The 24919-nt window shown below is 41.7% G+C and overlaps 4 protein-coding genes across 5 annotated transcripts; 3 read left to right on the forward strand and 1 right to left on the reverse strand.

The window, feature by feature from the left end:
• Nucleotides 1-303: 303 nt before the first annotated feature.
• On the reverse strand, nucleotides 304-5811 carry rsad1 (radical S-adenosyl methionine domain containing 1). The gene is made up of 9 exons (XM_028986528.1): nucleotides 5598-5811; nucleotides 5351-5484; nucleotides 4862-5066; nucleotides 3728-4093; nucleotides 3518-3581; nucleotides 1834-1981; nucleotides 1599-1653; nucleotides 1377-1480; nucleotides 304-1275 (listed from the first exon to the last, which is right to left on the reverse strand). The coding sequence occupies exons 1-9, from the start codon at nucleotides 5724-5726 to the stop codon at nucleotides 1122-1124; spliced, it is 1359 nt and encodes a 452-aa protein (XP_028842361.1). The 5' UTR covers nucleotides 5727-5811; the 3' UTR covers nucleotides 304-1121.
• A 1849-nt stretch (nucleotides 5812-7660) lies between these two features.
• Nucleotides 7661-14247, forward strand: LOC114793835 (uncharacterized). The gene is made up of 4 exons (XM_028985965.1): nucleotides 7661-7899; nucleotides 8243-9145; nucleotides 12499-12552; nucleotides 12643-14247. Exons 1-4 carry the CDS (start codon nucleotides 7875-7877, stop codon nucleotides 13563-13565), a joined length of 1905 nt encoding a protein of 634 aa, XP_028841798.1. The 5' UTR covers nucleotides 7661-7874; the 3' UTR covers nucleotides 13566-14247.
• A 43-nt stretch (nucleotides 14248-14290) lies between these two features.
• btr02 (bloodthirsty-related gene family, member 2) lies at nucleotides 14291-18666 on the forward strand. 2 transcript variants are annotated; one of them, XM_028986633.1, is made up of 8 exons: nucleotides 14291-15309; nucleotides 15817-15870; nucleotides 16586-16882; nucleotides 16965-17045; nucleotides 17133-17357; nucleotides 17641-17788; nucleotides 17976-18002; nucleotides 18098-18666. In XM_028986633.1, exons 3-8 carry the CDS (start codon nucleotides 16589-16591, stop codon nucleotides 18640-18642), a joined length of 1320 nt encoding a protein of 439 aa, XP_028842466.1. In that variant the 5' UTR covers nucleotides 14291-15309; nucleotides 15817-15870; nucleotides 16586-16588; the 3' UTR covers nucleotides 18643-18666. The 2 variants fall into 2 exon arrangements, with proteins under 2 accessions (XP_028842466.1, XP_028842465.1); XM_028986632.1 differs by lacking the exon at nucleotides 15817-15870.
• Nucleotides 18667-20047: 1381 nt separating this feature from the next.
• Nucleotides 20048-20947, forward strand: cldnk (claudin k). The gene has a single exon (XM_028986634.1). It carries the CDS (start codon nucleotides 20080-20082, stop codon nucleotides 20728-20730), a length of 651 nt encoding a protein of 216 aa, XP_028842467.1. The 5' UTR covers nucleotides 20048-20079; the 3' UTR covers nucleotides 20731-20947.
• The last annotated feature ends 3972 nt before the right edge of the window (nucleotides 20948-24919 follow it).

The raw sequence follows: 24919 nt of genomic DNA on the forward strand, positions 1-24919 counted from the left end.
AGACATACTAAACAAATTATAAGATTAGTATTTTATAGCACCATGGTCTTAAAATGAATTTCCCATAGGTGACAATTATTAACCAGTTAACACAAGGTAGCTTCTGACACCCATTACCTTCATTAATTACAGTTTACTGAGTAATGAATTATTGTGGCCAAGTCGCAGGGTTAACAGGCCATAGAGAAGCAGCAGCAAATCTTCAGCACCACGGACAGTGCAGGATCCTGCAAACACGTGTTAAAAGTATATACACACACACACTACTCCCAGTCATTTAAAAGCATTTTTATATAGCAACAATCATATTAAAAATACTGATATTTTTATATACATGGAAAAAACAACAATTAAACAATCAAATAATTAAAATAAAAGCAATATAAAACCACACATAACTCAAAACGTCCATTTGAACACAACCATAGATCAAGAATGGCAGCTCGTTTGAGGATCGTAGGGTCGGGCAGGTAGAGTAGGGGTGAGATCAGATCTGCTTACAGATCTGCTTACAGCATTTACCCCAAAAATTCTCTTGGATTTACAAATTAAACAAAACATAACAGTAGTCGTAAAGGCTCCTATACCCTCAAGGGCAATAGTGTAAAATATCTGCTGCTAGACATCTATCTAGTGCAGCTGAGAGCTTCGACTTGGGTCCGGGGCTCAGCAGGGATGTACATAATGGTGCTGTGACAACCGGGACTGACATGCCAATGGATCCAGTGATCTGCATGTGACGCAGCCTCACGTGCGAAGGAGGACAGAAGCGATGCTCGTCAAAGAGCCCTCATCAGAGCGACCTTCCATTCCTCTTTTGTAGCCAGGCGCACGGATGCCTGCAAGCTCAGGTGTGGACAATGGAGCGAATTCACGCCCTCGTGTCAGAAATCCAGGTAGGCACGGGCAACTAGAGCCGACATGGCTGTTATAAACCACTTAAATGCCTGGAACTGGTCTCACGTGGATCTGGAGTGGCTGGACACGTTCCATTTATACTCAAGCAAGGGCACCTCACCCAGGATGATGCAAATAACATATCTGGTGAAGATATATGCTTAACAAAAAACAGTGAGTGAGTGAGTGAAAAGGGTCGACACTTTTAAATCCGCTTGCGTTTGTCACCTTGTCTTTGACTTTCCACCCTGGCAAAGACTTGGGGAGCCCTCTTCTTTTTGCTTTTCCTGATTGCTAATGTACTTTTCCAGATGAAAAAGCAAAGTTGGCAGCATGCTGTCCAGCAAAGCCAGGCCCTCCCAGGAGCAACGAAGTCCTCTTTACTCACCGAGAAGGACAAATGACAGGTGAATGTACAGAAATGGTGACGTGTGTATAACATGACATTTTCTGTGTGGTGTGGTGTTAATGGCATTCACCTAACGTCAAGGATCAGAAGGCCTCTCTCCTGCAGCTCTAGAACATCTTCAGACTGGCCGAGGATGCAGTGAAGCCCAGCGTCTGGGTTAAACATGGCCCAATCCTACCACATAAACACACCGATACGTATGAAAAGCATTGTAAGGCATTCCTTACAAGGGCGCATGCATTACTGTAGGACACATTTTATGGATGACGTGTTTTCACAGCGATGAGCCCACCTGATGAGTAAGACCATCTGTCATGCGAAGTGCCATAACCAACACCTCCTCCAGCCTATAGAGAAGGAGAGAAGACACCGTTGACTGTCTGTGTCATGGACGTACTGTGTGAGATCTGGGGAGGGGTAACTGATGTGTAACTGATGTGGTGTGTTTGGCAGCGCTCGTCATGACTGGGGCTGAATTGGGGGCAATGGAAATGAAAGGACTGCCGATGAAGTTGAAAGCTGCTCACAGTGCGAGCTGGGTGAGTCGAGTTCGGCGTCGTGTTCCGTGGCCGACCTGCTGAACCTCTCTCATCCACACATCTGGCTCTAAGGTTTGGGTTCGAGCCTCCCTTTGAACAGCCCCCTCAGCTTGTGGGACAAAGCGGCCGTGTGCCCCTGAACCAGAGAGATAACTAACAATAACTAACAAACCAGAGTTTATTAAAGCACCAATGATGTCTTCACAATGCTTTTAAATATGTTCATATTGAATAGTCTCTTAGAAATGCCCTTGCTTTTCCTCACACTGAATCATCTTCCTTTCATTGTGCTGCAGAACTCACAATTGCTTCTGCCCCAGATCCTCAAATGACTGAAAGTAGACCCATTTTACAACACAATTACGGATTTCTAATAGTTAAGAATCCTTTCAAAATGACTAACTTGGATCAGCAGACCATGGGAATAATGATTACTGATAATGGTCCTCTGTAGCCTCTCCACAAAAATAAACCCATGTAGAGAAACAGCCATTCACCACATTAATTAAGTCTGAGCTGTATTATACATGGACAAAGATGTGACTATTTCAAACAAGTACATTTCCAAATGACCTCCAAACCTTTGAATGTTAATGTAGGTAGTCAACAGGTTATGGTTGCCTGGAAACCATATTTCAACTGATGCAGTGTGCTGTTTGCATTTATTTTAGCATGCCCCGGCCAATCACATTTTCAACAAACTGAAACTTAGTTAAGGCAAAAATCAAAACCAATTCCACATATTATGATGTTCTCGTGTTCATAGCAGTTAATATCTTGCAACTTAATGTGATTCACATTTAAAGGTGGAAAACATTAGTTGAAACACTAGTCACATCATTCAACTATGAATCCCATATAAGCAACTGAGGGTGGTAAAACAGGCCAGTTCTTCATAGTCTGTACACACTGGACTTAGGAATGCACCAATCCTGCTTTCTCAGTTCCGATACAGAGAAAAATTCCCGGCCTTTGGATATTGCAGATCCTAAATAGTGATCTGATTGTAGTATTCCATGAATAAACTCTTACTGTGTAATTACACAAATACATGAACACACGTCTTCAGAATTATCAATTGATATTGTTTTGCTGTTGATGTGCCGTGATGTCTCTGAACATGCTTTATTAAATTGCTTGTACTTTGCAGTGTTCCTGCCACCCCTTGAAACACTGGCTCTGCAGATATTGCAATTTAGCCATGAAACGTGTCAGTGTATTAAGCATGAAATATGTCTGATGACATTTTATTACTAGCTACTCCATGCCATCGCTTTGTAAAAAAAGCAATTACATTGTATTACACAGTGTATTACACTGCATATGCATAAAAAAAGAGCACACAAGCAACATCTAGAACATATGTAGATAAAAACAGAAGAAGCTCCAAAATAATTAATTGGGTATATAGATCAGTAGAGTTATCTGAGACAGTTATTTGAGTTTATATCAGACATTGTGAACCAGCCAGAAAATATAATGGCCAAATCACAGACATCACCGAACAATTTACAATAACGAATTAAAAGCATTTAAAGTGTCCTCAGTGTCATGGAGCATAATAAAATTTACATTTAAGGCATTTGGCAGACGCCCTTATCCAGAGCGACTTACAATGTGCTTCCATGTTACAATCAATCAAGTGATAATAAAATATAGCATATAAACTCACCCGGACCTACACCAATATATTGACGTGCCCTCCAATACCCCAGGTTGTGCAAACTTACTGCACCCTGCATTAAACAAAAAATAATAGAAGGAACGTAAACTGGAATTAGTAGCGCCTAGATTTCCAAAAAATGGCAATTTATCTATTTAAGAATTATCTCAGTTACATTTCATGTTCACCAAAAAGCAGAGAATTGTGAATTGCACTTACATTTTTGGCGAAGTTTGACACCTCATATTGAAGAAAACCTCGGTTTTCTAGAATTCTGCGGGCAGTCCTGTACATAACTGCTGTGACATCATCACCAGGCACAGTCTGTTCCCCAAATTCAACCTGCTTGAAAAGCTGAGTGCCTCTTTCCAAAGTCAGCTGATAGAGTGAGACATGATCATCACACACATCCAGGACCCTCTCTAACTCCCCTTCCCATGATTCCACACTCTGGCCTGGGAGCCCAAACATAACATCCACTGACACTCGCCCGGGGCACAGTGTCCGTGCCTCTGATATGGCCTTCAGGGCTTCCCAAGAGCTGTGGTCTCTGCCCAGCCGCTTCAGGTCATCATCTCTCAGAGACTGTAGAAATAAAATAAAATAAGAATTTATTTTCTTATTAAATAAGAATTATCCTGTGAAACTGACTGACTGTGGTAGAAAATGCATGGTAGCTCTATACATTAAAGGTACAGAGGAGGTGAATTTAGTAATGTGACTAAGTCTCTCCAAAAAGTGGTGACATCTATCTGCAAAGACATCTACTAACGGGACAAAGAAGGCAGACATGATGACCGGCCATCCCCTAAATCAGTGTTCCCCAACCCTGGCCCAGGGGGAATTAGGCTAATAATGGCCTAATAATGAGTGGGGCAGATTGTGAGGATATGTGGGTTGGAACAGAAACTCTCTGGCAGATGTTCCTCCAGGACAAGGGTTGGGAAACACTGCCCTACATAACCTGTTAACCAGACTGCCTGATGGAACACACTAACCAACACCAACATAATGTTTCTGGTTCAAATCTTCTGCTGATCGAGATGGAACTTGGTGATAAATACATGCAATCACACCTAAATCATGAATACAACATACAGTACAGGCCAAAAGTTTGGACACACCTTCTCATTCAATGTGTTTTCTTTATTTTCATGACCACCATTTACATTGGTAGATTCTCACTGAAGGCATCAAAACTATAAATGAATAAAACACATTGAATGAGAAGGTGTGTCCAAACGTTTGGCCTGTACTGTACCTCTAAACACTATAATGTACATACATGCACTGTGCACATCTAGAACAATAATAATTATATCACTACACTCGTCCAGTCATATAGCAACTCGCCTGCACCCCAACTGAGAAGCGGTTGACCCCGGCCTCTGTGAAGTCCTTCAGTTTGGCCATTCCTGTGGGCGTCGGGTTGACCTCCAGAGTGACCTCTGCCTCATTTGGCAGATGAGCATTTTGTGAGACCGTCTCAAGGACAGCGGCAATGGTTGAAGGACTTGCCAGGCTTGGCGTCCCACCGCCAAAAAACACACTATTGATGCTAAAAGAGATTCAATGAAACTGAACAATGTGCTTCCAACTGTTATCATTTTATGTGCTGTTGCAACGTTGACACGGTTCATCAGCAATTACTTTAAATGGCTGTTATAAACCACTTAAATGTTGTGAACTGGTCTCACGTGGATCTGAGTGGCTGGACAGGTTCCATTTCTACTCAAGCAAGGGCACCTCACCCAGGATAGTGCAAAGAGTGTAAATTGTGCGCAGTCAGTAGCGAGTTATTCCCGCGTGGGTCCGAGTGAAGGGCGGAATAAAGTCACGTACCGAGCCACCCGACTGAGCCGCAGCAGAGTTGCTGTTTCCTTGACTAAACACCGGGTCATGGCGGCGTTGTCGACACGTCGGGGAACGTACTTGTTGAAATTGCAGTAGGAACATCTCCTCAAACAGAACGGCCACTGGGAGGGGAACGCAGAGACACGGTCCAGCTCAGTTTCAAGTTTTATTCAGCAAAAAAAATCAATAAAATAAAATGAAGCGCAGGACCGAGGAAGAAGACAGCGGCGCTCACGTGCAGGTAGAGAGACGCTTCCTCGGCATGAGGGGGCAGGGCGCCGGCGCCTACAAGCTCGCTTTCCCTGCATGACGCTGAAAAGCCACGACTGCAAAACAGTCGACGGAAAACGAGGGAGGAATTCATCGTCCGTTCGCGACGGCTGCTTTTTTTTTTTAAACACGGCTGTTTAAAACTGTCCAGCGCATCGACACGTCGCCGCCATTTTGCCTGACCAGTGACCCGGATGTTTACAAGTGACGCGTACCAGGCGCGGATGTGATATTATATATTAATACAGCAATTTAAAATAATCCACCGCGTATTATATAAATAACAAATAGTTTAAATAATCTAAACTCCAGGTCATGTACCAAAAATGGTCGACAAGATAAATTTGCGTTGTAAAATTTCAGCCAACTTTCAAATGGTTTGATAGCCCACAAGAGTACCCCACTTCAGACGCCTCTTTGCAATGCACGATGGCATGGACTTGACTTTGGTTTTTGCCTTTCCAGCGACTTGTACTTTGTTGGCAGACGTGATGATGTGAAACGCTGCACAATTCTACTGACTAATCGATTAATTTACACAAGTTCCTCGTTTCCGTCGCTAGGTGGCGCTGAATGGCCATATGGCCAGAGACCCAATATCCCGTCATGGGTGCTCATTAGATTATTGGCTGTCCCCCGCTAGACCTGGGTGCCCTGGTGGGGAACCTTCAGAGAATGGTTGCAATGACAGCCTTTCTTTTTTATTTCTATTTAGCCATTGTCTATGTCCACTTTATTGTCATCTCACTATATACAAGTACACAGAGAGACGAGATTGTGGAGCTTTTGAGATTCACAGTGTGCAAACAGACATAGTGCAAATGGAATAACACACAACACAAAAACATGACAAGGGACATTGTGGACATTGTGCACTGAACCATAAAATAGTGCAGGTCGAGACAAACTGGGAAATGTTCTTTATCACTGGATTACAACATTGTCAGAAAATCATGTTTAAGTAATGATTATGGCATCCTTAATAGCAACCATCCCTACATTTAAAAGACCGGATCATTAATACAGAATCATAGAAACACAGAACTATACTGTAGCTTTGAACTTGGCCTTCCAATAATTCACCATCGTGTCCACCTATTATTCTGACAGCAACCTGACGTCTGTGCTTTGAAGATAATCCAGACATCTATTTAATTTTCATTAATTTCATTAATCTATAACATTTTTTCTCCTTCTGTGGCAATGCTGTGTTTAAGTTATTAAATTTTATCTGAATCGGGAAAGGATGGGAAAGTTTGCCATTGATTTTAATGTTTATTTTATATTCAAAATATGGTCAGTCTTAATAGTGATAACAGACCCATGATAACTGAAATGTAAGTCTATGTAGATGAAATGTTATTTTCATGCATGTACCCTTTTTTTGGGTGTAAACATATTTCATTTAGATAAAATTTTCTAATATTGCATTAGTAGCTTTTGTATATTTTATAAAATAATTATTGTATTTGTTGGACTTTTGCACAATTTTAAGATAACAACTAACAAACAAACATCTTACATCAGTGTTTTGCACTCACAAATACAATTAAATTGCTTGCAGGCAACTGTTCAATTGATATAGCTACTTTTAGAGGTTACAGTGGTTGGTCTACAGCCTACTATATTGGGAATGTTTGATTGATTTTCTAAGGGCAGGGTGATTATGTGATACAGCAAACTTGATCTCCATATCCGTGTCAATGTCAATGTATTTTTTCATGTCGCTAATTAATGTGTTACATATACAATTGCATAACACATGCATAGAATATCTAAAGCTCAAATGAAACTGTTCAATTGAACAGCCACTTCACACACTTTAGGGAAAGAGCACTGAGCAATTCATGGGTGTTTACATTTTACTCTCTACAGATAAATTAGTTTCTGTTGGAAAAAAAAAACTGGGTATGCCAGACATTTAACCCTCAATTATGTTACTATGCACAAATGTTACCCAGAACAATTTGAGTGGCCAAGGTTTCCTAAACCATGACAATACATAGAAATAGAAAAACAAAAATTGTTATATAATGCTTTGGGAATGGCTGAAATCAGCAATGTGCGTGTGCGATCTTGACCGCAGGGCAATTTCCATCCTGTATATAAGCTGGTGCTCAGTGCTTTTTGTGTGCAGTACTATCTCGGCCTTAATCTTACTCCTCTGCAGTTAGAAAATATGAACATTCATTCTGCAACTCATCAGCACTGCTGAGATTCTCAGTGTTCGGCATCAGTCAGAATGAAGGCAATGTCCAGGAGAGAAGGTAATTAAAAAAAAATATATAAAGGTGTTTATGATTTGTAATGTTGCATTAATGTGTATGCTGTTTTGTATTTGGAAACCTTAGCCAGAAAAAAACTAGCCAATATTAAAACGTATGTCAATACTACAACACAAAAAGTATAATGTATAATTATATAATAACGTCTATATAGAATAATATTTGGTCTAAATATTGTCTAACAAAATATTGTCTAACAAATATGGTCTATACAAATATTGTCTACAAATTGTCTAACAAAATGTAATAACTCTGACCTAATGTGCCCAGCCCTGACTCTGTGAGACCTAACATTTTTTTAAACTTAATTTCCTTTTTTCAACAGCTCTTGCTGATGTGGAGCTGAGGGTAGTGGTGATTGGTAGTAGTGGCCCGTCTCAGTTTTTACTCACCAACTCCATCCTAGGTAGAGAGGAGTTTCCGCAGGATGTATGCAGCATTGCCCGAAGCAGAAAGAATTATGGAGAAATAGCTGGAAGAAGAGTTGCCGTGGTGAATGGGCCAAATCTTTATGACAAGGACCTGTCACCGACCAAAATGAAGGAAGAGCTGAGGCGGTGCAAATGCTTGTCTTCCCCGGGTCCCCATGCCCTGCTCCTGACCTTCGACCTGGCAAACATTTGCCCTAATGACATCAAGACACCTAAACTGATTATGAAGCACTTTGGCAAGAACTGTCGGAACTACACCACGGTCTTGCTGGCCTACGAGGGCGATCTAGATCGCGGTGCGTTGGACGAGCGGGTGATGCGGACAGACTGGCACCTGAGGGAGCTGGTGGAACAGTGCGGCTGCCGCTACCATTTCTTCAACAAGGACTGGAAGGAACGAAACCGGGACAGGGAGCTGCTGCAAAAGATTGAAAGGATGCTGGCAGCAATGGGAGGACGTTTCTACACCAGCCATTCATACCGGCAAGCAGAAGAGAGTGTGAGAAAAGAGGAGATGAAGCTAAAGAAGAAGCGGGCGCCGGAGACCGAGCGGGTCTGGCATGAGCTGGAAGAGCAGTACAGGGGAGAGGAGCTACGCTGGCAGATCGAAAGTTACAATGCCGGTGTAGGGGCAGAGATCAGGGCAAAGGCAGAGATGGACAACAGCTGGCTCCGAACTTCACTGGCCGTTGGGACAGGGCTGGGTTTCGCAGCTGGGGCTACACTGGGAATGGTGATTGGCTCGGTGGAGGGACCGGGTGGGATAGCTGTGGGAGGGGCTGTGGGTGGAGCCGTGGGTGGGGCATCAGGGGGGGCTGTCCAAGTGGCAATTGAGCACCTTGAGAGCCGAGTGGGAACTCACGTCAGAAACTTTAACTCTGTCTTCTTCAACCGTTTTTTCAGGGCACCGCATTTGTGAAAAATCCTTTTTTCTGTCTTTGGGTCCAGAAGAAATATTTAAAGAAAGTAAATTACTGTTTTACGTTTTACCTAATAAATTTGAAATGATTAAATACATGTGTAAACACACCAGTATACATTTTTTAATTCTTCATTCAAAATCCATCCACATGTCATCTGTGCTTGTGCAATTAAAATGCACTTTTCTGGTTCATAAAATCATAAAAACAGTGGCGGCCAAGCAGTAAAGGAAGCAGCTCCGTAATCAGAAGGTTCGAATCCCGAGCTGCCAAGGTGCCACTGAGGTGCCACTGAGAAAAGCACCGTCCCCACACACTGCTCCCCAGGCGGCTGTCATGGCTGCCCACTGCTCACCAAGGGTGATGGTTAAAAGCAGAGGACACATTTCGTGTCAATCGATAATTTTCATCAATTAACAACATGCAATCATATAAATATTTGGTGTGGCCATTCTTTGCATTTTAAAATGGTTGAAAATGGACAAATATTATATTGCACAGCATTATATACACTACTAAAAAAAAGAGATGACTTAAACTTTCTTTCACAGAAAGTCACACTCAAACTGTCTACTTAGGAAGCAACACTGATTAACAATCAATTCACAAGCTGTTGTGCAAATGGAATAGACAACAGGTGGAAATTATTGGCATGCCAGTAGGAGGGCAACAACCCAGCAGCAGGACCGCTACCCCCGCGTTTATACAAGGTGGAACAGGAGGAGCACTGCCAGAGCCCTGCAAAATGCCCTCCAGGCACAAATATGCATGTGTCTGCTGAAATGATCAAAAACCGACTCCATGACTTCCACAGTGTTATCTAATGACATGACCAAATGAGACACTTCTATTTTCTGTAAATCGTATTATTGACACAAACAGATATCTTACTTGTTGGCTGACTAGACATCACTTTGTTTGACAGTCATCCTTTCCAAAAATGAGCGTTTAACCTTTGTATATTTCTCCATAATCCATTAAAAAAAGTAAACTCTGTCATTTTTCAGAATAAAACCTACTTTATCAAAAGGTCACAGTTTGTTAAAGATCATGATAAAGGAGGTGTTCAAGCCTTGGACTTTGAATCACTGGTTCGAATCCTTAAAATGAACTGATTTAAAGCCTATTTGTCTTAGTCTGACATCATGTGGTTCCATATACCCAAATCCATATTTCATAGTAAAAGTGAAGTGATATACTGCATCACAGCACACGGTGACACAATGAAATGTGTCCTCTGCTTTTAACCCTCACCCTTGGTGAGCAGTGGGCGGCCATGACAGGCCGCTTCCTCTCAATACAGTCGTACAGTTAACCACTAGGCTACCAAATTCCTGTTAAACTTTCTAGTTTCCACAAACCGATCTTGTTGTTTTGGAAAATGTTATTTTCACACAATTTCTCACCCCACATGTTGACATTATGAAACAATGGAATAAAAACAATTAATGAAAAGTGCTTATTTTTTAAAGAGTGATTTGATAGGGGTTTTGAAACAGACTTGTTATATACTAAATGTAATTTATTGGAATATCTGTCCTGGGAAAGTTTAGTTTGGAATGCACTCAAAAGGATTATACGAAGGTTTGTCATACTATCCCAGTGACTTTAAAGCAGTTGATTTATAACATTGGGTTATATTAAAATGTCAGTTCAGTGTTCCCAATCTTAAAAACGTGGTATTTTTAGTTTTAATGAAAGTAAGTGTGACAATAAAGTTGTTAATTTGAATTTAGACATTCTTTTCCATGGTTTAAATTCGGATATATGTCCAAAAACATATTATGGGGATTCAAAGCTTATGAAAAAGGTCAGTGGCAAATTTGTTAAGTTGACTGAAAAAAGTCAACACTGGCTGAAAAATTGAAGCAATCTGTCACACAGCATTGCCATAAACCAATGTAAATAAACCAGTCAAACCTTTTTAAATGGAAGGATTAAATTTAAGTTGGACCTGTGTTCTCCTTGTGACTAAACTTGTGAATCTTCAGTGAAAGTGATTGTGAAACACTGCAGCACAGCACACAGTGACACAACAAAACGTGTCCTCTGCTTTTAACTATCACCCTTAGTGAACAGTGGGCAGCCATGACTGGTGCTTCCTTAATTGCTAGGCCACCACTGCCCCCTTCTTTACACCATTTGTTTTATTCTTGTATTGTATCTGCAATACACGATATTTATTGTATCACTCAAGGTCAAAAATATCCCACAGTTGAATTCTTTTCATATTATAGGTTACATCCATATATCTTTGACACAATAAATATCGTCATTCTGTCTGTAAACATGATATACACTGTTGCAAGTGTATATCAGGTAAACCATCTTCCTTTTGGTTTACTAATGACTTTAAGCAATGCTTTTCTTGTATGATAAACATCTCTCAATTCTTATTGTTCTGATCTGTATTTGCTGTGCATTATAGCCTGTGTGCCATTTTCTTTTACTAGTGTTCTGTTTTTTTTATGACATTGTAGTTAATTCATGCCCCCTATTTTTTCTTTCTGATGACTGTTTTATACGTTGTATTAATGAATCTTCTACGAGTGTTTGTGTTGTATTGTATATATTTCTATTAGTTTTTTAACTAAGTCCTGTGTCCAAATAGCGGCCATTAGAGGTAGGCATGTGCCAGGGCAGGCATGTGACGTTTAAGGAAGTCCGTGACTCCACTTGGTTTCGATTTTAAATCGCCCAAATGCGCACTTGCTAAAAAAAAGAAATATCACTAATATGACGCCTCTGAACTCGTAATTAAGGTGAGAAATAGATGGCACGCCATGCAATGCTGATCTCATGCCAGGTAGGTTAGATGTTGTCTCAGTCCTGTGTTGGGAAACTGAATATATTATTAATGATTGGGTCCGTCTGAAAGATTATACAGTGTCATGAAAAAAAGTTTAATTTTGGACATATTGATTTCAAACTGACATGTTTAGGAGTCAGTGTTGTGAGCCTCATGCGTGAATTATATGTCCTCTAGTTGAACACGCCGCAATGCAGAATTAAACAGTGCAATTAAATTCTGTTTATCCATGGGCACTTTGTTCTCCTTCCAATTTGAACTTTTTACTTTATTCTTTTGTCACTAGTGGACTGCGGTCAGCTAGATCCAGGCATTTACAAGCTGGAATATGGCTTCAGCAGAAGGTGAGTATTTTACACTATTTGGTTGCATGTGCAAATTTGCAGATGAATAATGAAACACCGATTATTCTCATATTCAGAGGACCTACAACAATTAAGGAAAAGAAGATCAAGCATTGATATACCTCCTGATCGTAAGTGCTCAACCATTGCTCACCACGAGATGAATCTATTATTAAAGGACTTTTAAGTCATCTCCAACATTGCTGTTCTGATTCCTACAGTGAGACTGCTTCTGGCTGGCTTCAGAGGTCGCGCCCAGTTTGCTCTCACCAATGCTATTCTCCAAATAGATGTCTTTGATGGTGCAGCCGTCAGCGCGCGGCAAACCGCGAAGCATTGTGGCGAGGTGCGAGGGCAAAGAGTGACTTTAGTCAATCTACCAAACCTATCTGAGAGCACCATGACACCCTTGAAAAATAATCTGCAGACGTCTCTGTGCTTCTCCTCACCGGGACCCCATGCTGTCCTTTTTGTACTGGATGTCAATGACATCCCACCCGATGGCATTAACATCCTAAAGCCAATCACAGAACATTTTGGAGGGAACATTATAGCACACACAATGGTTGTTCTGTACTATGAAGGAGCTCAAAGTCCAGCCCTGGAGAGCAGTGTTATTCAGAACCGACACTTCAAGGAGCTCATGGAGCATTGTGGCCAAAGGTATCACATCTTCAGTAGAGACAGCGCAGACGACAGTGCGTGCCGTGAGTTGCTGAGGAAGGTAAACACGGCGAGTTCTGACCACGGACACTATTCCAGCCAGTATACCAGAATGGTGGAGAAAAGGATTCAGCAAGAGGAGCACTTCATCAGAAAGCGAAGAGCGAAGGAGATAAGAAATACGCTGAAACAGCTAGAGGGCTGCTACTCAGGCGAAGACCATAAGAGGCGCGTGGAAGAATATGAGGAGGCCATGAGAGTGCAGATCCGCGAGAGGGCTGAAGCAGTCGTCGGTAGACTCGGCTGCGCCGTTAAGCTTGTAGATTGCGCCGCGGCGGTGGCGAAGGGCGCAGCGGTGGGTGCCTTGTGTGGAGCTGCGGTAGGACTGAACACGGTAGCTCTGGGAGCTGCTGTTGGGGCAGCAGTGGGCGTACTGGTTGGTGGGGCAGTGGGGGCTGCTTGGAATTACATGTCATGCTAATAATTGGATTTACTGTGATGAAGCCTAAATGAACATGACTCATGACCAATCAAAGCAATAATATTAGCTATAATATGTACACAAATTGCAAATTGGTTTCAACAAATCGCGGGTGGTTTCAGTTAACCATTCAAACTGGGTTAGTTGCTTTCTTGTGACTAGTAATGACTAACTGTTAACTGTTCTCCATCATTCCAGCATCTTAAATTAATTCACCATCTACTAGGAATTTACCACTACACTGAAATACTCAAAATTGACTGTATTAGCAACAAAACACTCAGACTTAGAAATACACCTAGAAATACACTTACAATACAAAGGTATTGGGTAACACACTCGCCTATGAACCAGAAGCCCACTTTCTACCATTGTGTCCCTGAGCAAGACACTTAACCCTGAGTTGCTCCAGGGGGACTGTCCCTGTAACTACTAATTGTAAGTCGCTCTGGATAGGTCCGTCTGATAAATGCTTTAAATGTTTATGTAAAATACACTTAAATATAACGGCTTGATAATAACACCTGACTAATAACTCACCATGAAATGTACCACAGGGTCACTACAGCTTCAGGGATCTTCCAATGGACCAGTAGCATTATAATGGACATGTAATGTACACCATGACACTGGACTAAAACCTACTCTGCACTGTTTAGGACCTCCAAACATGGACAGGTGCTCTATACTACGCTTTGGACTTTTCCACCTCTAGACCTGTTGGACTTTTTTCATTGACAAATCATCACCAGCCCTGCACTGACACTAGTTACAGACTCACTCTACCCTGGAAGGGAGTCCCTCTATGTATCACTCCTTCCCAATTCAGATTATGTAATCTGACCCAAATGGTGATACAGACTCACCTTTGGGGTTAGATATGATTTACTTGTTCTGGCTGTTCTGGCAGCAACTGAGTTACAAAAAAATATTATCACCTGTTACTAGAACTATAACCAGTTCAACCAGTTATGTGAAATTGATGTACACTTTGTGACAAAGATCAGCCTAATCAATTTTTAATCTGACATTGCTGAGAAATTTTACATTTTGATAAAGAACCATGTCTGACAAGCACTTTCTCCGTAAGATTTAATAGCAAGTCAAGAATGTAGCTGTACCATGCCCCTCTGGAAAATAATCAATTTAAAAATGTATTCAATTTTTATTAATAAAAAGTGATTTTTATGATTTTTACTGTGTAATTTCTGTGGTTTGGAATGCTGTAATGCCTTCTGATTTTACCAAACATGTATGACGTGTATGTTGTAGATGTTTTTGAAGCAGTATATAATTTGCCGTAAATTAAATGTCTCCCATTTTCTGGGATTCGTAATTTCTTGATGATAAAAATGTAATTTCCTAATTACTAATTTGTGAGCAATATTTTTTAGGAAGATCTTATAGTCTTGGTGGCATATAACTTTTAGATGTCTAATTTTTTATGTCAGAGGGTTAGGGTTTCATAGAGTTTCATAATTAGCTACGATTTGTATTTATTCAAGTATGAGTAAAGAACAGTGTGGGTGTGTGTATGCACTCGTGTGTGGGTGTGTTTTCTTGTCTTTTAGAGGATTGTTTTAATAGGTGTGGCCACTAAACCGACTAACACAACCTTCTCACACACTTCCTCTTCCTACACCATACTAAGCTCAGCTCCAAGCTTCACCTGACAGAAGCCTTTCACAGTTCTTTCCGTGGCTCATGTTCACTGCTAAAAAAGGAATATCCGCCTGGTTGTCAGGTAAGATAAGTAAACATTTGACTGCCTAAAAAATTAAAATTAACAGGATAGAAAGTGATTCAGGATAAGTCAAGTTTATAAACACTGCTTGAAATGGTTGCCAGCATAACCCTTTAGTTTTAGTCTTTTATTAATTTAAAAAAAAAAAAAGGTGGTTGCCTAAAGTGTTTTTAAAAGTGTGTGTGAATGGACGGTAAAACATTTTTTTTTCTTTGTCTATAAATGCATTTGAAATGTTAGGAATTCAGGGTATGCACACACTGATAGGACATGATGATTCTCTTCCTTACGTAAATGGAGGTTCTGTAAAACCTGTTCTATTGCATGCATTGTTCTTTCTCCCTCACTGTTGTTTAGTTCTGCCGGCCTTTGTGATTAAGTCTTTTTTCAAAATCAGCATAGTATTGCGTCTCTGATCTGACTTCAGTAAAATAAAAAAAATGTTACATTAAATATATTTATTAATTTTTAGAAAAATGTTGTAAGGAATGATTTTTCTGGTGTCAGTTTTTTGTTTTGAGTTTACAGGATAAAAGGTCAGCTTTAAACTGTTCCAAAAATGTGAGTGGACTATTTACAGTATCTTCTGTCTTGTGTCCATGAATCAAGCCCCTCAAGAGACATTTTAGTCATTTTAATATTTAATAAATATCTCTTTTTATCTTCTTGCTATTAATTAAAAAAACGAAAACAGTGAACTGGAAAGGTCCACCACCAACACGTTTGGTTCATTTTAAATGTTATATAACTATTTTTCCCTGTACATATTGTTCATGTCCCTGGTGTCATATTGTGTCATTGTCATAGATTGAGAGGGTGGGGTGCTCTGGATCCGTGTCTGGAACAAAGATTAATGTTCCCCAAACTCCTGAGTGTTGGCATGTGCTGTTATCTGTATTAAATCTGCCTTGTTTGTATCATGTCTCCATCGAGTCATTGCGTGTGTTATGTGTCCTGTCCATTGTTCCCTTGCATGCTTTGTTTCCATGTTTGTAAGTGTACAAGTCGAGTGATTGCGTCCTCCATGTCCAACCGTGACGGTCATAATTGAATTTTGATGGACAGGGGTGAAGAAATAGGAAGACACCTTGAATCCTCTGAAATGGATGTTTTTCCTACCTTCATATGTAGCTTAATGCTGTGTGCTCCAGGCCCCATTGACCCTGAACTGGATAAGCGGGTGTAGATTAGATGGATGGTTGATGGTCGCGTTTGTTGTTTCTGTAGGTGTGTTGTTCTGTAGCCATTTTTTTATATGAGTGTTGTGTTTACACAGGGAATGGCCTCTACAATTAACCTCCTCTCTGAAAAGCACCTCCTTTGCTCTTTATGCGAGAGAATATTCAACCGGCCGGTGACCACGCCCTGTGGCCACAGTTTCTGCAAGACTTGTCTGCGAAAGTACTGGAGTCACAGTGGTGGTGAACGGTGCCCACTTTGCAAAAGGACATTTGCTGCACGTCCTCACATCAGCATCAATCGCATCCTGGCAGACGTCATAGAGAACTACAAGAAGACGCAAACAGCTGTCAAGCAAAGGAGTTCACAAAAGACTGAAGAGAAGCTTGAAAAGGTGTAGTGTTGTGTCTGTAGTCCTGAGGTGTAGTCATGTTGTGAAGTCATGTCGTCTCACTCTGGGTCTATTTCACACACAGACCAACGAGGAGGTGGAACAGCTGATCCAGGAGAGGCTATCTAAGGTGGAAAACCTTAAAACCTCCCTGAAACTTCTCCAAGTGAGTCCCTTTGGAGTGACATAGACACTGGAGTGACATTCGATCTGGATATTTCTTCATGTATGGCTTGGTTGGTGTGCGTTGCAGGCCTCCTGTCACCAAGAGATACAGGAAAGCCACAGGGTGTTCAGTACCCTGCTGAGCTTTGTGGAACAGAGCCATCAGTCTGTGCTGGCCACTGTGGAGGAGAAGCAGAGGCAGGCCGAGAGACGGGTCGACAAGCTGGTGAGGGAGCTGGACAGGGAGATCTTGGACTTAAAGGGCAACATCTCAGAAACTAAGGACCAGCAGTCTGATCAGCTGAAAAGATGGGTAAGGGCTGAAAATATGGCAAAATGTTCATAAAAAAATTATAATTCTGTGGTAGGCTGGTAGTAGCCTAGTGGGTAACACACTCATCTATGAACCAGAAGACCCAGATTCAAATCCCACTTACTACCATTGTGTCCCTGAGCAAGACACTTAACCCTAAGTTGCTCCAGGGGGGGACTGTCCCTGTAACTACTGATTGTAAGTTGCTCTGGATAAGGGCGTCTGATAAATGCTGTAAATGTGGTGGCCTTAAATGACGTGTTTTAAACTAAACATTATTTAGGGCTCCCAACACTCCCTGGGTCCAGCTGAGATGAGGGACTGGTCAAGAGTCACGTTGGAAATTGATCCATGCGTAGGGACTGTCAGGGGTGCAGTTTTAGACTTGATGGACAAGGTGCTGGTACAAGCCAATCAGCTTTCAAAATTGGGTAGGCAAACTTTTTTTTTCTTCTCTTAATATGTTGTTATTTATACTACTATAATGTGAATATATTGTTTAACATAAATTGACTGACATGTTAATTATAAAATAAATATACTATGCAATAAAGAGTAAATGTAAATTGTTTTAATATTTATCACCTTATCAATGTTTAAAATACTTTGTTTTTTCAGAGCTAAAAAGGTTGCAGAAATATTCAGGTATGTCATGAAATATTCTTTCAAACTTTGTTCTGGAAGAACTTAATGTGGTCGGGTGGTTAAACTGAATTCCCCCCAATTCTGCTGTTATCCAGCTGATGTTACACTGAACCACCAGACAGCGCATGCCCACCTTATTCTGTCAGAGGACAAGAAGCAAGTCAGGCATGGTGACAAAAAGCAAGATGTGCCCGAGAGCCCAAAGAGGTTTGACCGTGTCGCCAATGTTCTGGGCAAGGAGAGTTTCAGCACGGGCAGACACTACTGGGAGGTGGAGGTCAGAGATAAGATGGAGTGGGACTTGGGGGTGGTCAGACACTCGGTCAACAGGAAGGGGAAATTTACAGTTTGTCCGGCCAATGGCTTCTGGACTCTGAGCCTGAGGAATGGGAACCAGTACACAGCCAACACCTCCCCTCCTACCCCTTTGGCTCTAAGTTGCAAGCCCAAGAGGGTTGCTATATTTGTGGACTATGAAGAGGGACGAGTGTCTTTTCTTTGTGTGGACACTGGTGTTCACATCCACACTTTCACAGATACCTTTAAGGACACACTCCATCCTTTCTTTAGTCCTGGACACCCTCATAGAGGCAAGAATGCTGCTCCTCTCACAGTCATCACCAACTTCTGCAGCATCTAAAAAACAGATTCATGCAACACATATTCCCATATATTAATATATCATTATTTATTGAAGTTGTAAGGAGTCATTTTTATGTAAATACAAGAAATTGGCTTATGATTTGATAGCTCTATTTATTGAGTCTCATTATCTAGATTTTGAGACATGGACAAATATCTTTTTAAATAAATGTAAATTTCTAGTACTGAATTTCTGTGAATGTGTGAAGGAGACCTTGGTGATTGTAAGTGCAATACATGAACTCGTAAAAAAAACATCATGGAGGGGTAAAGGGTGGATGAAAAGAAAGGGTAGCCATCCAGTAACAAGAAGGCAAAAGATGAAACAAGACAGAATGGATGGATGGGTGGGGCGGAGGGGTTGAGGAGAGAGCGAGGGCGCGAGAACAGCGGGCCATTGTGTGACAACACCAGGCACTGGGAGACACACTCGGACACATTAACGCATTCACACTCTGGCACGAGCGCGCTCAGAAGTGCGTGCTTCTGCCCACAACCGCGCAGACCCTTCCTGGCATTCCGAAGGGCAGCCCCTTCTCTCCGGTCCCGGCCTGGAAATTCGAGGGAATTCAAGCCACCAGCTGGAGAAGAAGCTCACGTTGAGGAAGAAGCTCACGTCTGAGCCTTCCAAATCGACGGCACTGCAACTTCCAAGGGGGACAAAACAGTCTGGAGCGAGCAGGCGAAGAGGAGCGGTCGCTCACTAGGTAACAGTTGTTTTGTTTTATTACACCATTTTCAATAGCAGTTTATCAAATGACATTTACAGAAAGCCTGAGTTGGTGTCGTACCTACGTTCATCGCCACTGCAACTGTGGACCAGTTGACTTGAAGGAATATTGTTTTGTAATATTTTTTTTCCCTCTGAAACACTCCACACCTCCTCAGATGCTCCGTCCGCGGTGGCCTTTGATCGAAACCGCTGGCACCAACTTTTAAAGCCGAAATAAACAGACGTTGCCCTGCTTGGCCGCCGCTCGCATATCTGAAAGCTTCTTGTGTTCCGACGTTCCTCATGTTTTTCTGAGATTATCCACTCGCCCTACCAGGCGTAGCTCGCCACCCACGGAAATGGTGAAAAGGACCCTTTCTCTCATGTTCTAACTGGAGCCCAGTTGTGTTCACTCTTCATGCATGTTCACAAATATTTATGATAAGTTCTTTGATGTCTCGCATTAATCTCATTGTGTTACACCGAAGAATTAATAACAGAACGGAATCGTCCACGTTTGAATGTTTGGGAATTGCTGACGTGTTATCGTTCCGATTTGTAGGACTTCTGGGCTGCTCGAACATCTGTGAACATCTGTGAACATCCTCCATCTGTGTGTGAGGAACCAGGAGGGAGAGAAAACCCTTTAGACTACCCCTTGGCAATAAAAGACACCAGGCACACAGACAGGAATAAGGCCCAGTCAAGTCCCCTTCTTCCACCATGGCCACCACTGGCATGCAGCTCCTCGGCCTGATCCTGTCCATCGTGGGCTGGGTCGGCGGTTTCCTAGTATGCGCCCTCCCCATGTGGCGTGTCACGGCCTTCATTGGCAACAACATAGTGACGGCGCAGATCACATGGGAAGGCCTGTGGATGAATTGCATCGTTCAGATGACGGGCGAGATCCAGTGCAAGGTGTACGACAGCCTGCTGGCCCTGCCCAGCGACATGCAAGCTGCCCGGGGTCTCACCGTGCTCTCCGAGCTGCTCTGCACCCTGGCGCTCACCCTTGGCGTGCTGGGGATCAAGTGCACCAAGTGCGTGGGCCACCCGAGCCTGGAGGCGCGCCTCTCCCGTGTGTCTGGGGCCCTCTTCGTCATTGCGGGCTTCCTCTTCCTCGTGCCAGTCTCTTGGACGGCTCACTCGATCATCAGGGATTTCTACAACCCCCACGTGGCCGCGCCGCACAAGCGCGAGCTGGGTCCCGCACTCTACCTGGGCTGGGTGGCCGCGGCTCTGTTGCTGATCGGGGGCTCCGTGCTCTACGCTGGGTCGAGTCCTCCCGGGATTCCCTCCTCGCCCACTTTCAGCAGCGGGGAGAGCAGCCCCCGCAGAGCAGGGGGCACCACACAGGTTAAAGGTTACGTCTAACTACAACGAACAGCACTCTAGCCCCGAGGGGTACTCTCTGTTAGTCTTCCCAATTGTAACAGGTTGAATTTTAATGTTCCTCTATGCTATTTTTTATTACTTTTATTGCCTTCGTTGCAGTACAAATGAGGTGGTGAATAGAAATGTGATATCATCCTCTGATAACCCTGTCTGTGTGTGTACATAAAACAATAAAGTCTTCTGTCCTTCTGTCGAAGCCTCTGTTTTCCAATCTGTCATTCACGGAACTAAAATAACTTTTGTCTCTGTGGCTTTACAAAACACAGAGCATGCAAAAATATGGTTTAGGACAGAATTGCGCTTTTTTTGAACTAAAGAAGAGAATGAATAGTAGCCAGAACAGAACCGGGAATAATAGACCAATTGTGCTTGTGTCTGCGTGTGCGTGTATGCATGCATGTGCACATACAGTATGTGTGTGTGGGTGTTTGGTTGGCTTGTTTGCAAAATTAACTATGCATTTGAGAGCCCTGAACATTCTTCTGTGAGGTGTCCTTGTCCTTAGGGTTCAGACAGTCACCGTCTGTGGTGCCAGTGAAAACGTTAGACCACCAGTCCAGTGACAACAGGTTCCTTGCTCTTGTCTCAGACCATGACATCATCTAGTACAGAAGCACCCACCCTGCCTTCCCCTCCCCAACCATTGTTTGAACACACTGTACATAAGAATGGAAAGCAGTGGGATTCATCAGCCCTATCAATACATCTAAAAAAAAAAAACAATCTCTTCATTTGTATTTGTATGTTCAACAAAACAACACACCATAATTGTTGGCACCCACACTTATCTGAAATTGTCTGTTTTGATTGTCAACTAAAAATGTACATCAGCTGGAAGCCTAACAAACTGAAGTGGAAGATGACCCATCTTTACTTCACCACAAAAGGTAAGAGAGGAATAAAAAGGCTCAATGATGGTGAACTATAAGAAAAGGTCAAACGTTGTGGAGGTTCTGGAATTGTGTTTGTTCTTTCCTCAAAAAGACTTGTAAACATTCCTTTGGAACACATTATCATTGGAAATACATGAAATACATTTCAAAATAAAATCCTGCTGCCTCTGCCAAGAAACGTAAACTTTGTAATCACTGGAGAACCAGCAGGACGTCTCAGTCCCCTGACCTGAATCCTGAAGTGAATTCTGTAAACAGGAACATCTCAGATGTCCTGGGACTGGCAAAGGGAGGTTGTATAAAATATTAGCACCAATGGTCCTACCAATTATGCAGCATGTACTTTTTAAAAACCATTTTGTGTACAATGTCCTATTGTTGTAGAATGCCCTCTGATGAGTTTCTACTGTAACACTACTGTATAAATCACCACTATTAAGACAAAAGTTCAGTGTTCTGTGTGCCAGTTTGTGCCTCACATTTGACCTAATGGCACTTGTGAAAGCGGAAGAGAACATGAAATACAGCAGTTACCCATTATCACTGCCAGTGGGTGACAGTGGTGTAAAATGGAACACACTCAGAGTAATAGATTTTTAAAATTAAAACAGAAATTACATTTGATGTTTACAAGAATGTATCCATGTGTTGGCAGTTCTTGGAAATCCAGTCCATGATCTTGATTTTAATCTCCACTGGAAATGTTTTACTAATTCACTAAAAACAATATCTATCAGCACATTGTCAAATGGCATCATTACAATTTTACATTTACCCACGAATTGAAAGACAACAGAATCATAAAGTGATTAATTTATGGCCCACATTGGTAGATGAATATACAGCCTAGTTCCAATAACACTGGGACTGAATTACACAGGTAATGGAAGCCAGGGAATGTAAAATAACACATTATAATGGAATGAAAAAGTCAACTGTCCAAAAAAAAAAAAAAATTAAATAAACAATGAGGTGGAATATCTGGGGCTGCTACTGCTTTGCTCATGTCTGCTGCACTAGGTCAGGTGTAGTAGGGTGGTAGTAGCCTAGTGGGTAACACACTCGCCTATGAACCGGAAGACCCAGGTTCAAATCCCACTTACTACCATTGTGTCCCTGAGCAAGACACTTAACCCTAAGTTGCTCCAGGGAGACTGTCCCTGTAAATACTGATTGTAAGTCGCTCTGGATAAGGGCGTCTGATAAATGCCATAAATGTAAATGTAAATGTAAATGTGTCCAGTGGCAGAGGTCACAAGGTCAATTGCACAGGTTAGTGCTCATATTAGATTAGATTAGATTAGATTCAACTTTATTGTCATTACACATGTACAAGTACAGGGCAACGAAATGTAGTTTAGGTCTAACCAGAAGTGCAATAAGCAGGATACAGTAGTACAGTAGTACTAATATGAGTAATAAGTCGCTTTGGTACACACCAGCTGACAGGAGAAGCACCAAACTCAGGACAGGACAATCCATATGGATTCCATAACAACAGTACAACCCAGGAAATGCAGGAGAGACCAGGTCACAAGTTCAACGGTAGAGGAGTGTCCCTTTGTGGCAGGTGGTCGCCAAGGCTGAGCTGTGACAATGCAGACAATCCAGGAAAATGCAGAGCTAATAATTTCCATATGTATTTTAAATGAAATATTTGTAAAGATGTCCAGTTGTTTCCAGCAGTCAGAGAGAAGGTGCTATTTTTATTGTTGTTGTATTTATTGTTATCACTGTTATCACAGTGGTTTTCTTTGGTTAATAGCAGGTGCAGAACACTTAATGTTCGTTTGCTTCTGGATTGTAATTGATGCAGTTGTAATACTGGAAAATGGGAGACCGTTCCTGAGAATTTTTGGTTTCAACTTTAAAATAATATTATCAGATCAAGGAAACAAAGTGGAAACATACTCTTCACATACCGTAAGATCACCCATTCACATGGCGGCTTAGACAGGAAAGTAGTGCTGAGCTGATCTGCCTTGAGGGCAGAGTCCAGTGTGGTTCCAGAAATACCAATTCATTTATTAATTGCTCCCATTTGTCTAGTGATTCATTTGCTACTCATCCACATGTCTCCAGCCCCAGTAAACACATAATGTATAATCATGATTATAACTGTAGCAAATCAAAGACTGTGTTGTGTCAGAAATATAAGTGCAGCTCCTCATTATTTGTTTTGACTGTAAATTTACAGTATGTTCACAGTATTAAACTACTCCCCATACTACTGATAACAACAATGATAATAATAATAACTGACAATATAAACCATGCCATTAAAAATATATATATTTATTTAAATATTTACAGGTCTCTACTGTAACACACATAAAGAAACTGTATGTGTGTATGTCAAAGTAAGTGAGTCTGAACACCAGTGACTGAGTAAGTGATGGCATATTTGAACAAGAGACTGAGAATGGAGGAGATTTGTATGTGTGTCTATGTTTCCAATTAGGAAATATTTGTAAGAAACAGGAGGGCCTGCTTTGTGCGTCCAGCCCTGGGACACCATAATTGTGTATGTATATGACTGTGTTTGTGTGTTCCCTAACTAGATTAATAAAAAGAACATTATTTTATTCAGTTCATGGCATTTTTATATAAATATATATAAAAATATAAAATTTTATATAAAGTGCAGTTATGCATTACTTGTTTACTACTACTACTTCATTACTACTGATAACATATTAATCACGCAGTTTTTATATTTATTCAAATATGAACAGGTCAGTACTGCAACACAATATATGTAGAATCTGTGTGTGTGTGTGTGTGTGTGTGTGTGTGTGTGTGTGTGTGTGTGTGTGTTTATCTGGCATTTTCTATCATTTTTAAGGTAAAGACAATCCATAAATCACTCACATTATTTACCTAAATGTATTATATTATTTGGCAAGCTATCATGTTTCATTAGACCAGTGCTCAAAGGCCCTACTAAGCAAGTCAAACACGAGAGTGGAGAGTGATCCCTCCATTAACTTCTGAAGTCAACAATCATCTCCTTCGTTTTGTCCACGTTCAGAAATAGATTGTTGACCATTAAACCAGTCTGTCAGTCGTTGCGCCTCCTCTCTGTACGCTGACTCATCGTTCTTGCTGCTGAGACCCACCATGGTCGTGTCATCAGTTGGAGCTGTGCATCGCTCAGTCATAGTTCAGCAGGGTCTTCATATGTTTCATGACCAGCCTCTCGAAGCACTTCATCATGATGGGTGTAAGTGCAACGAGATGTTAGTCCGAGACATGACTTCTTTGGCACGGGCACA

The sequence above is a fragment of the Denticeps clupeoides genome, chromosome 7, assembly GCF_900700375.1.
Source record: "Denticeps clupeoides chromosome 7, fDenClu1.1, whole genome shotgun sequence".
NCBI lineage: Eukaryota > Metazoa > Chordata > Actinopteri > Clupeiformes > Denticipitidae > Denticeps > Denticeps clupeoides.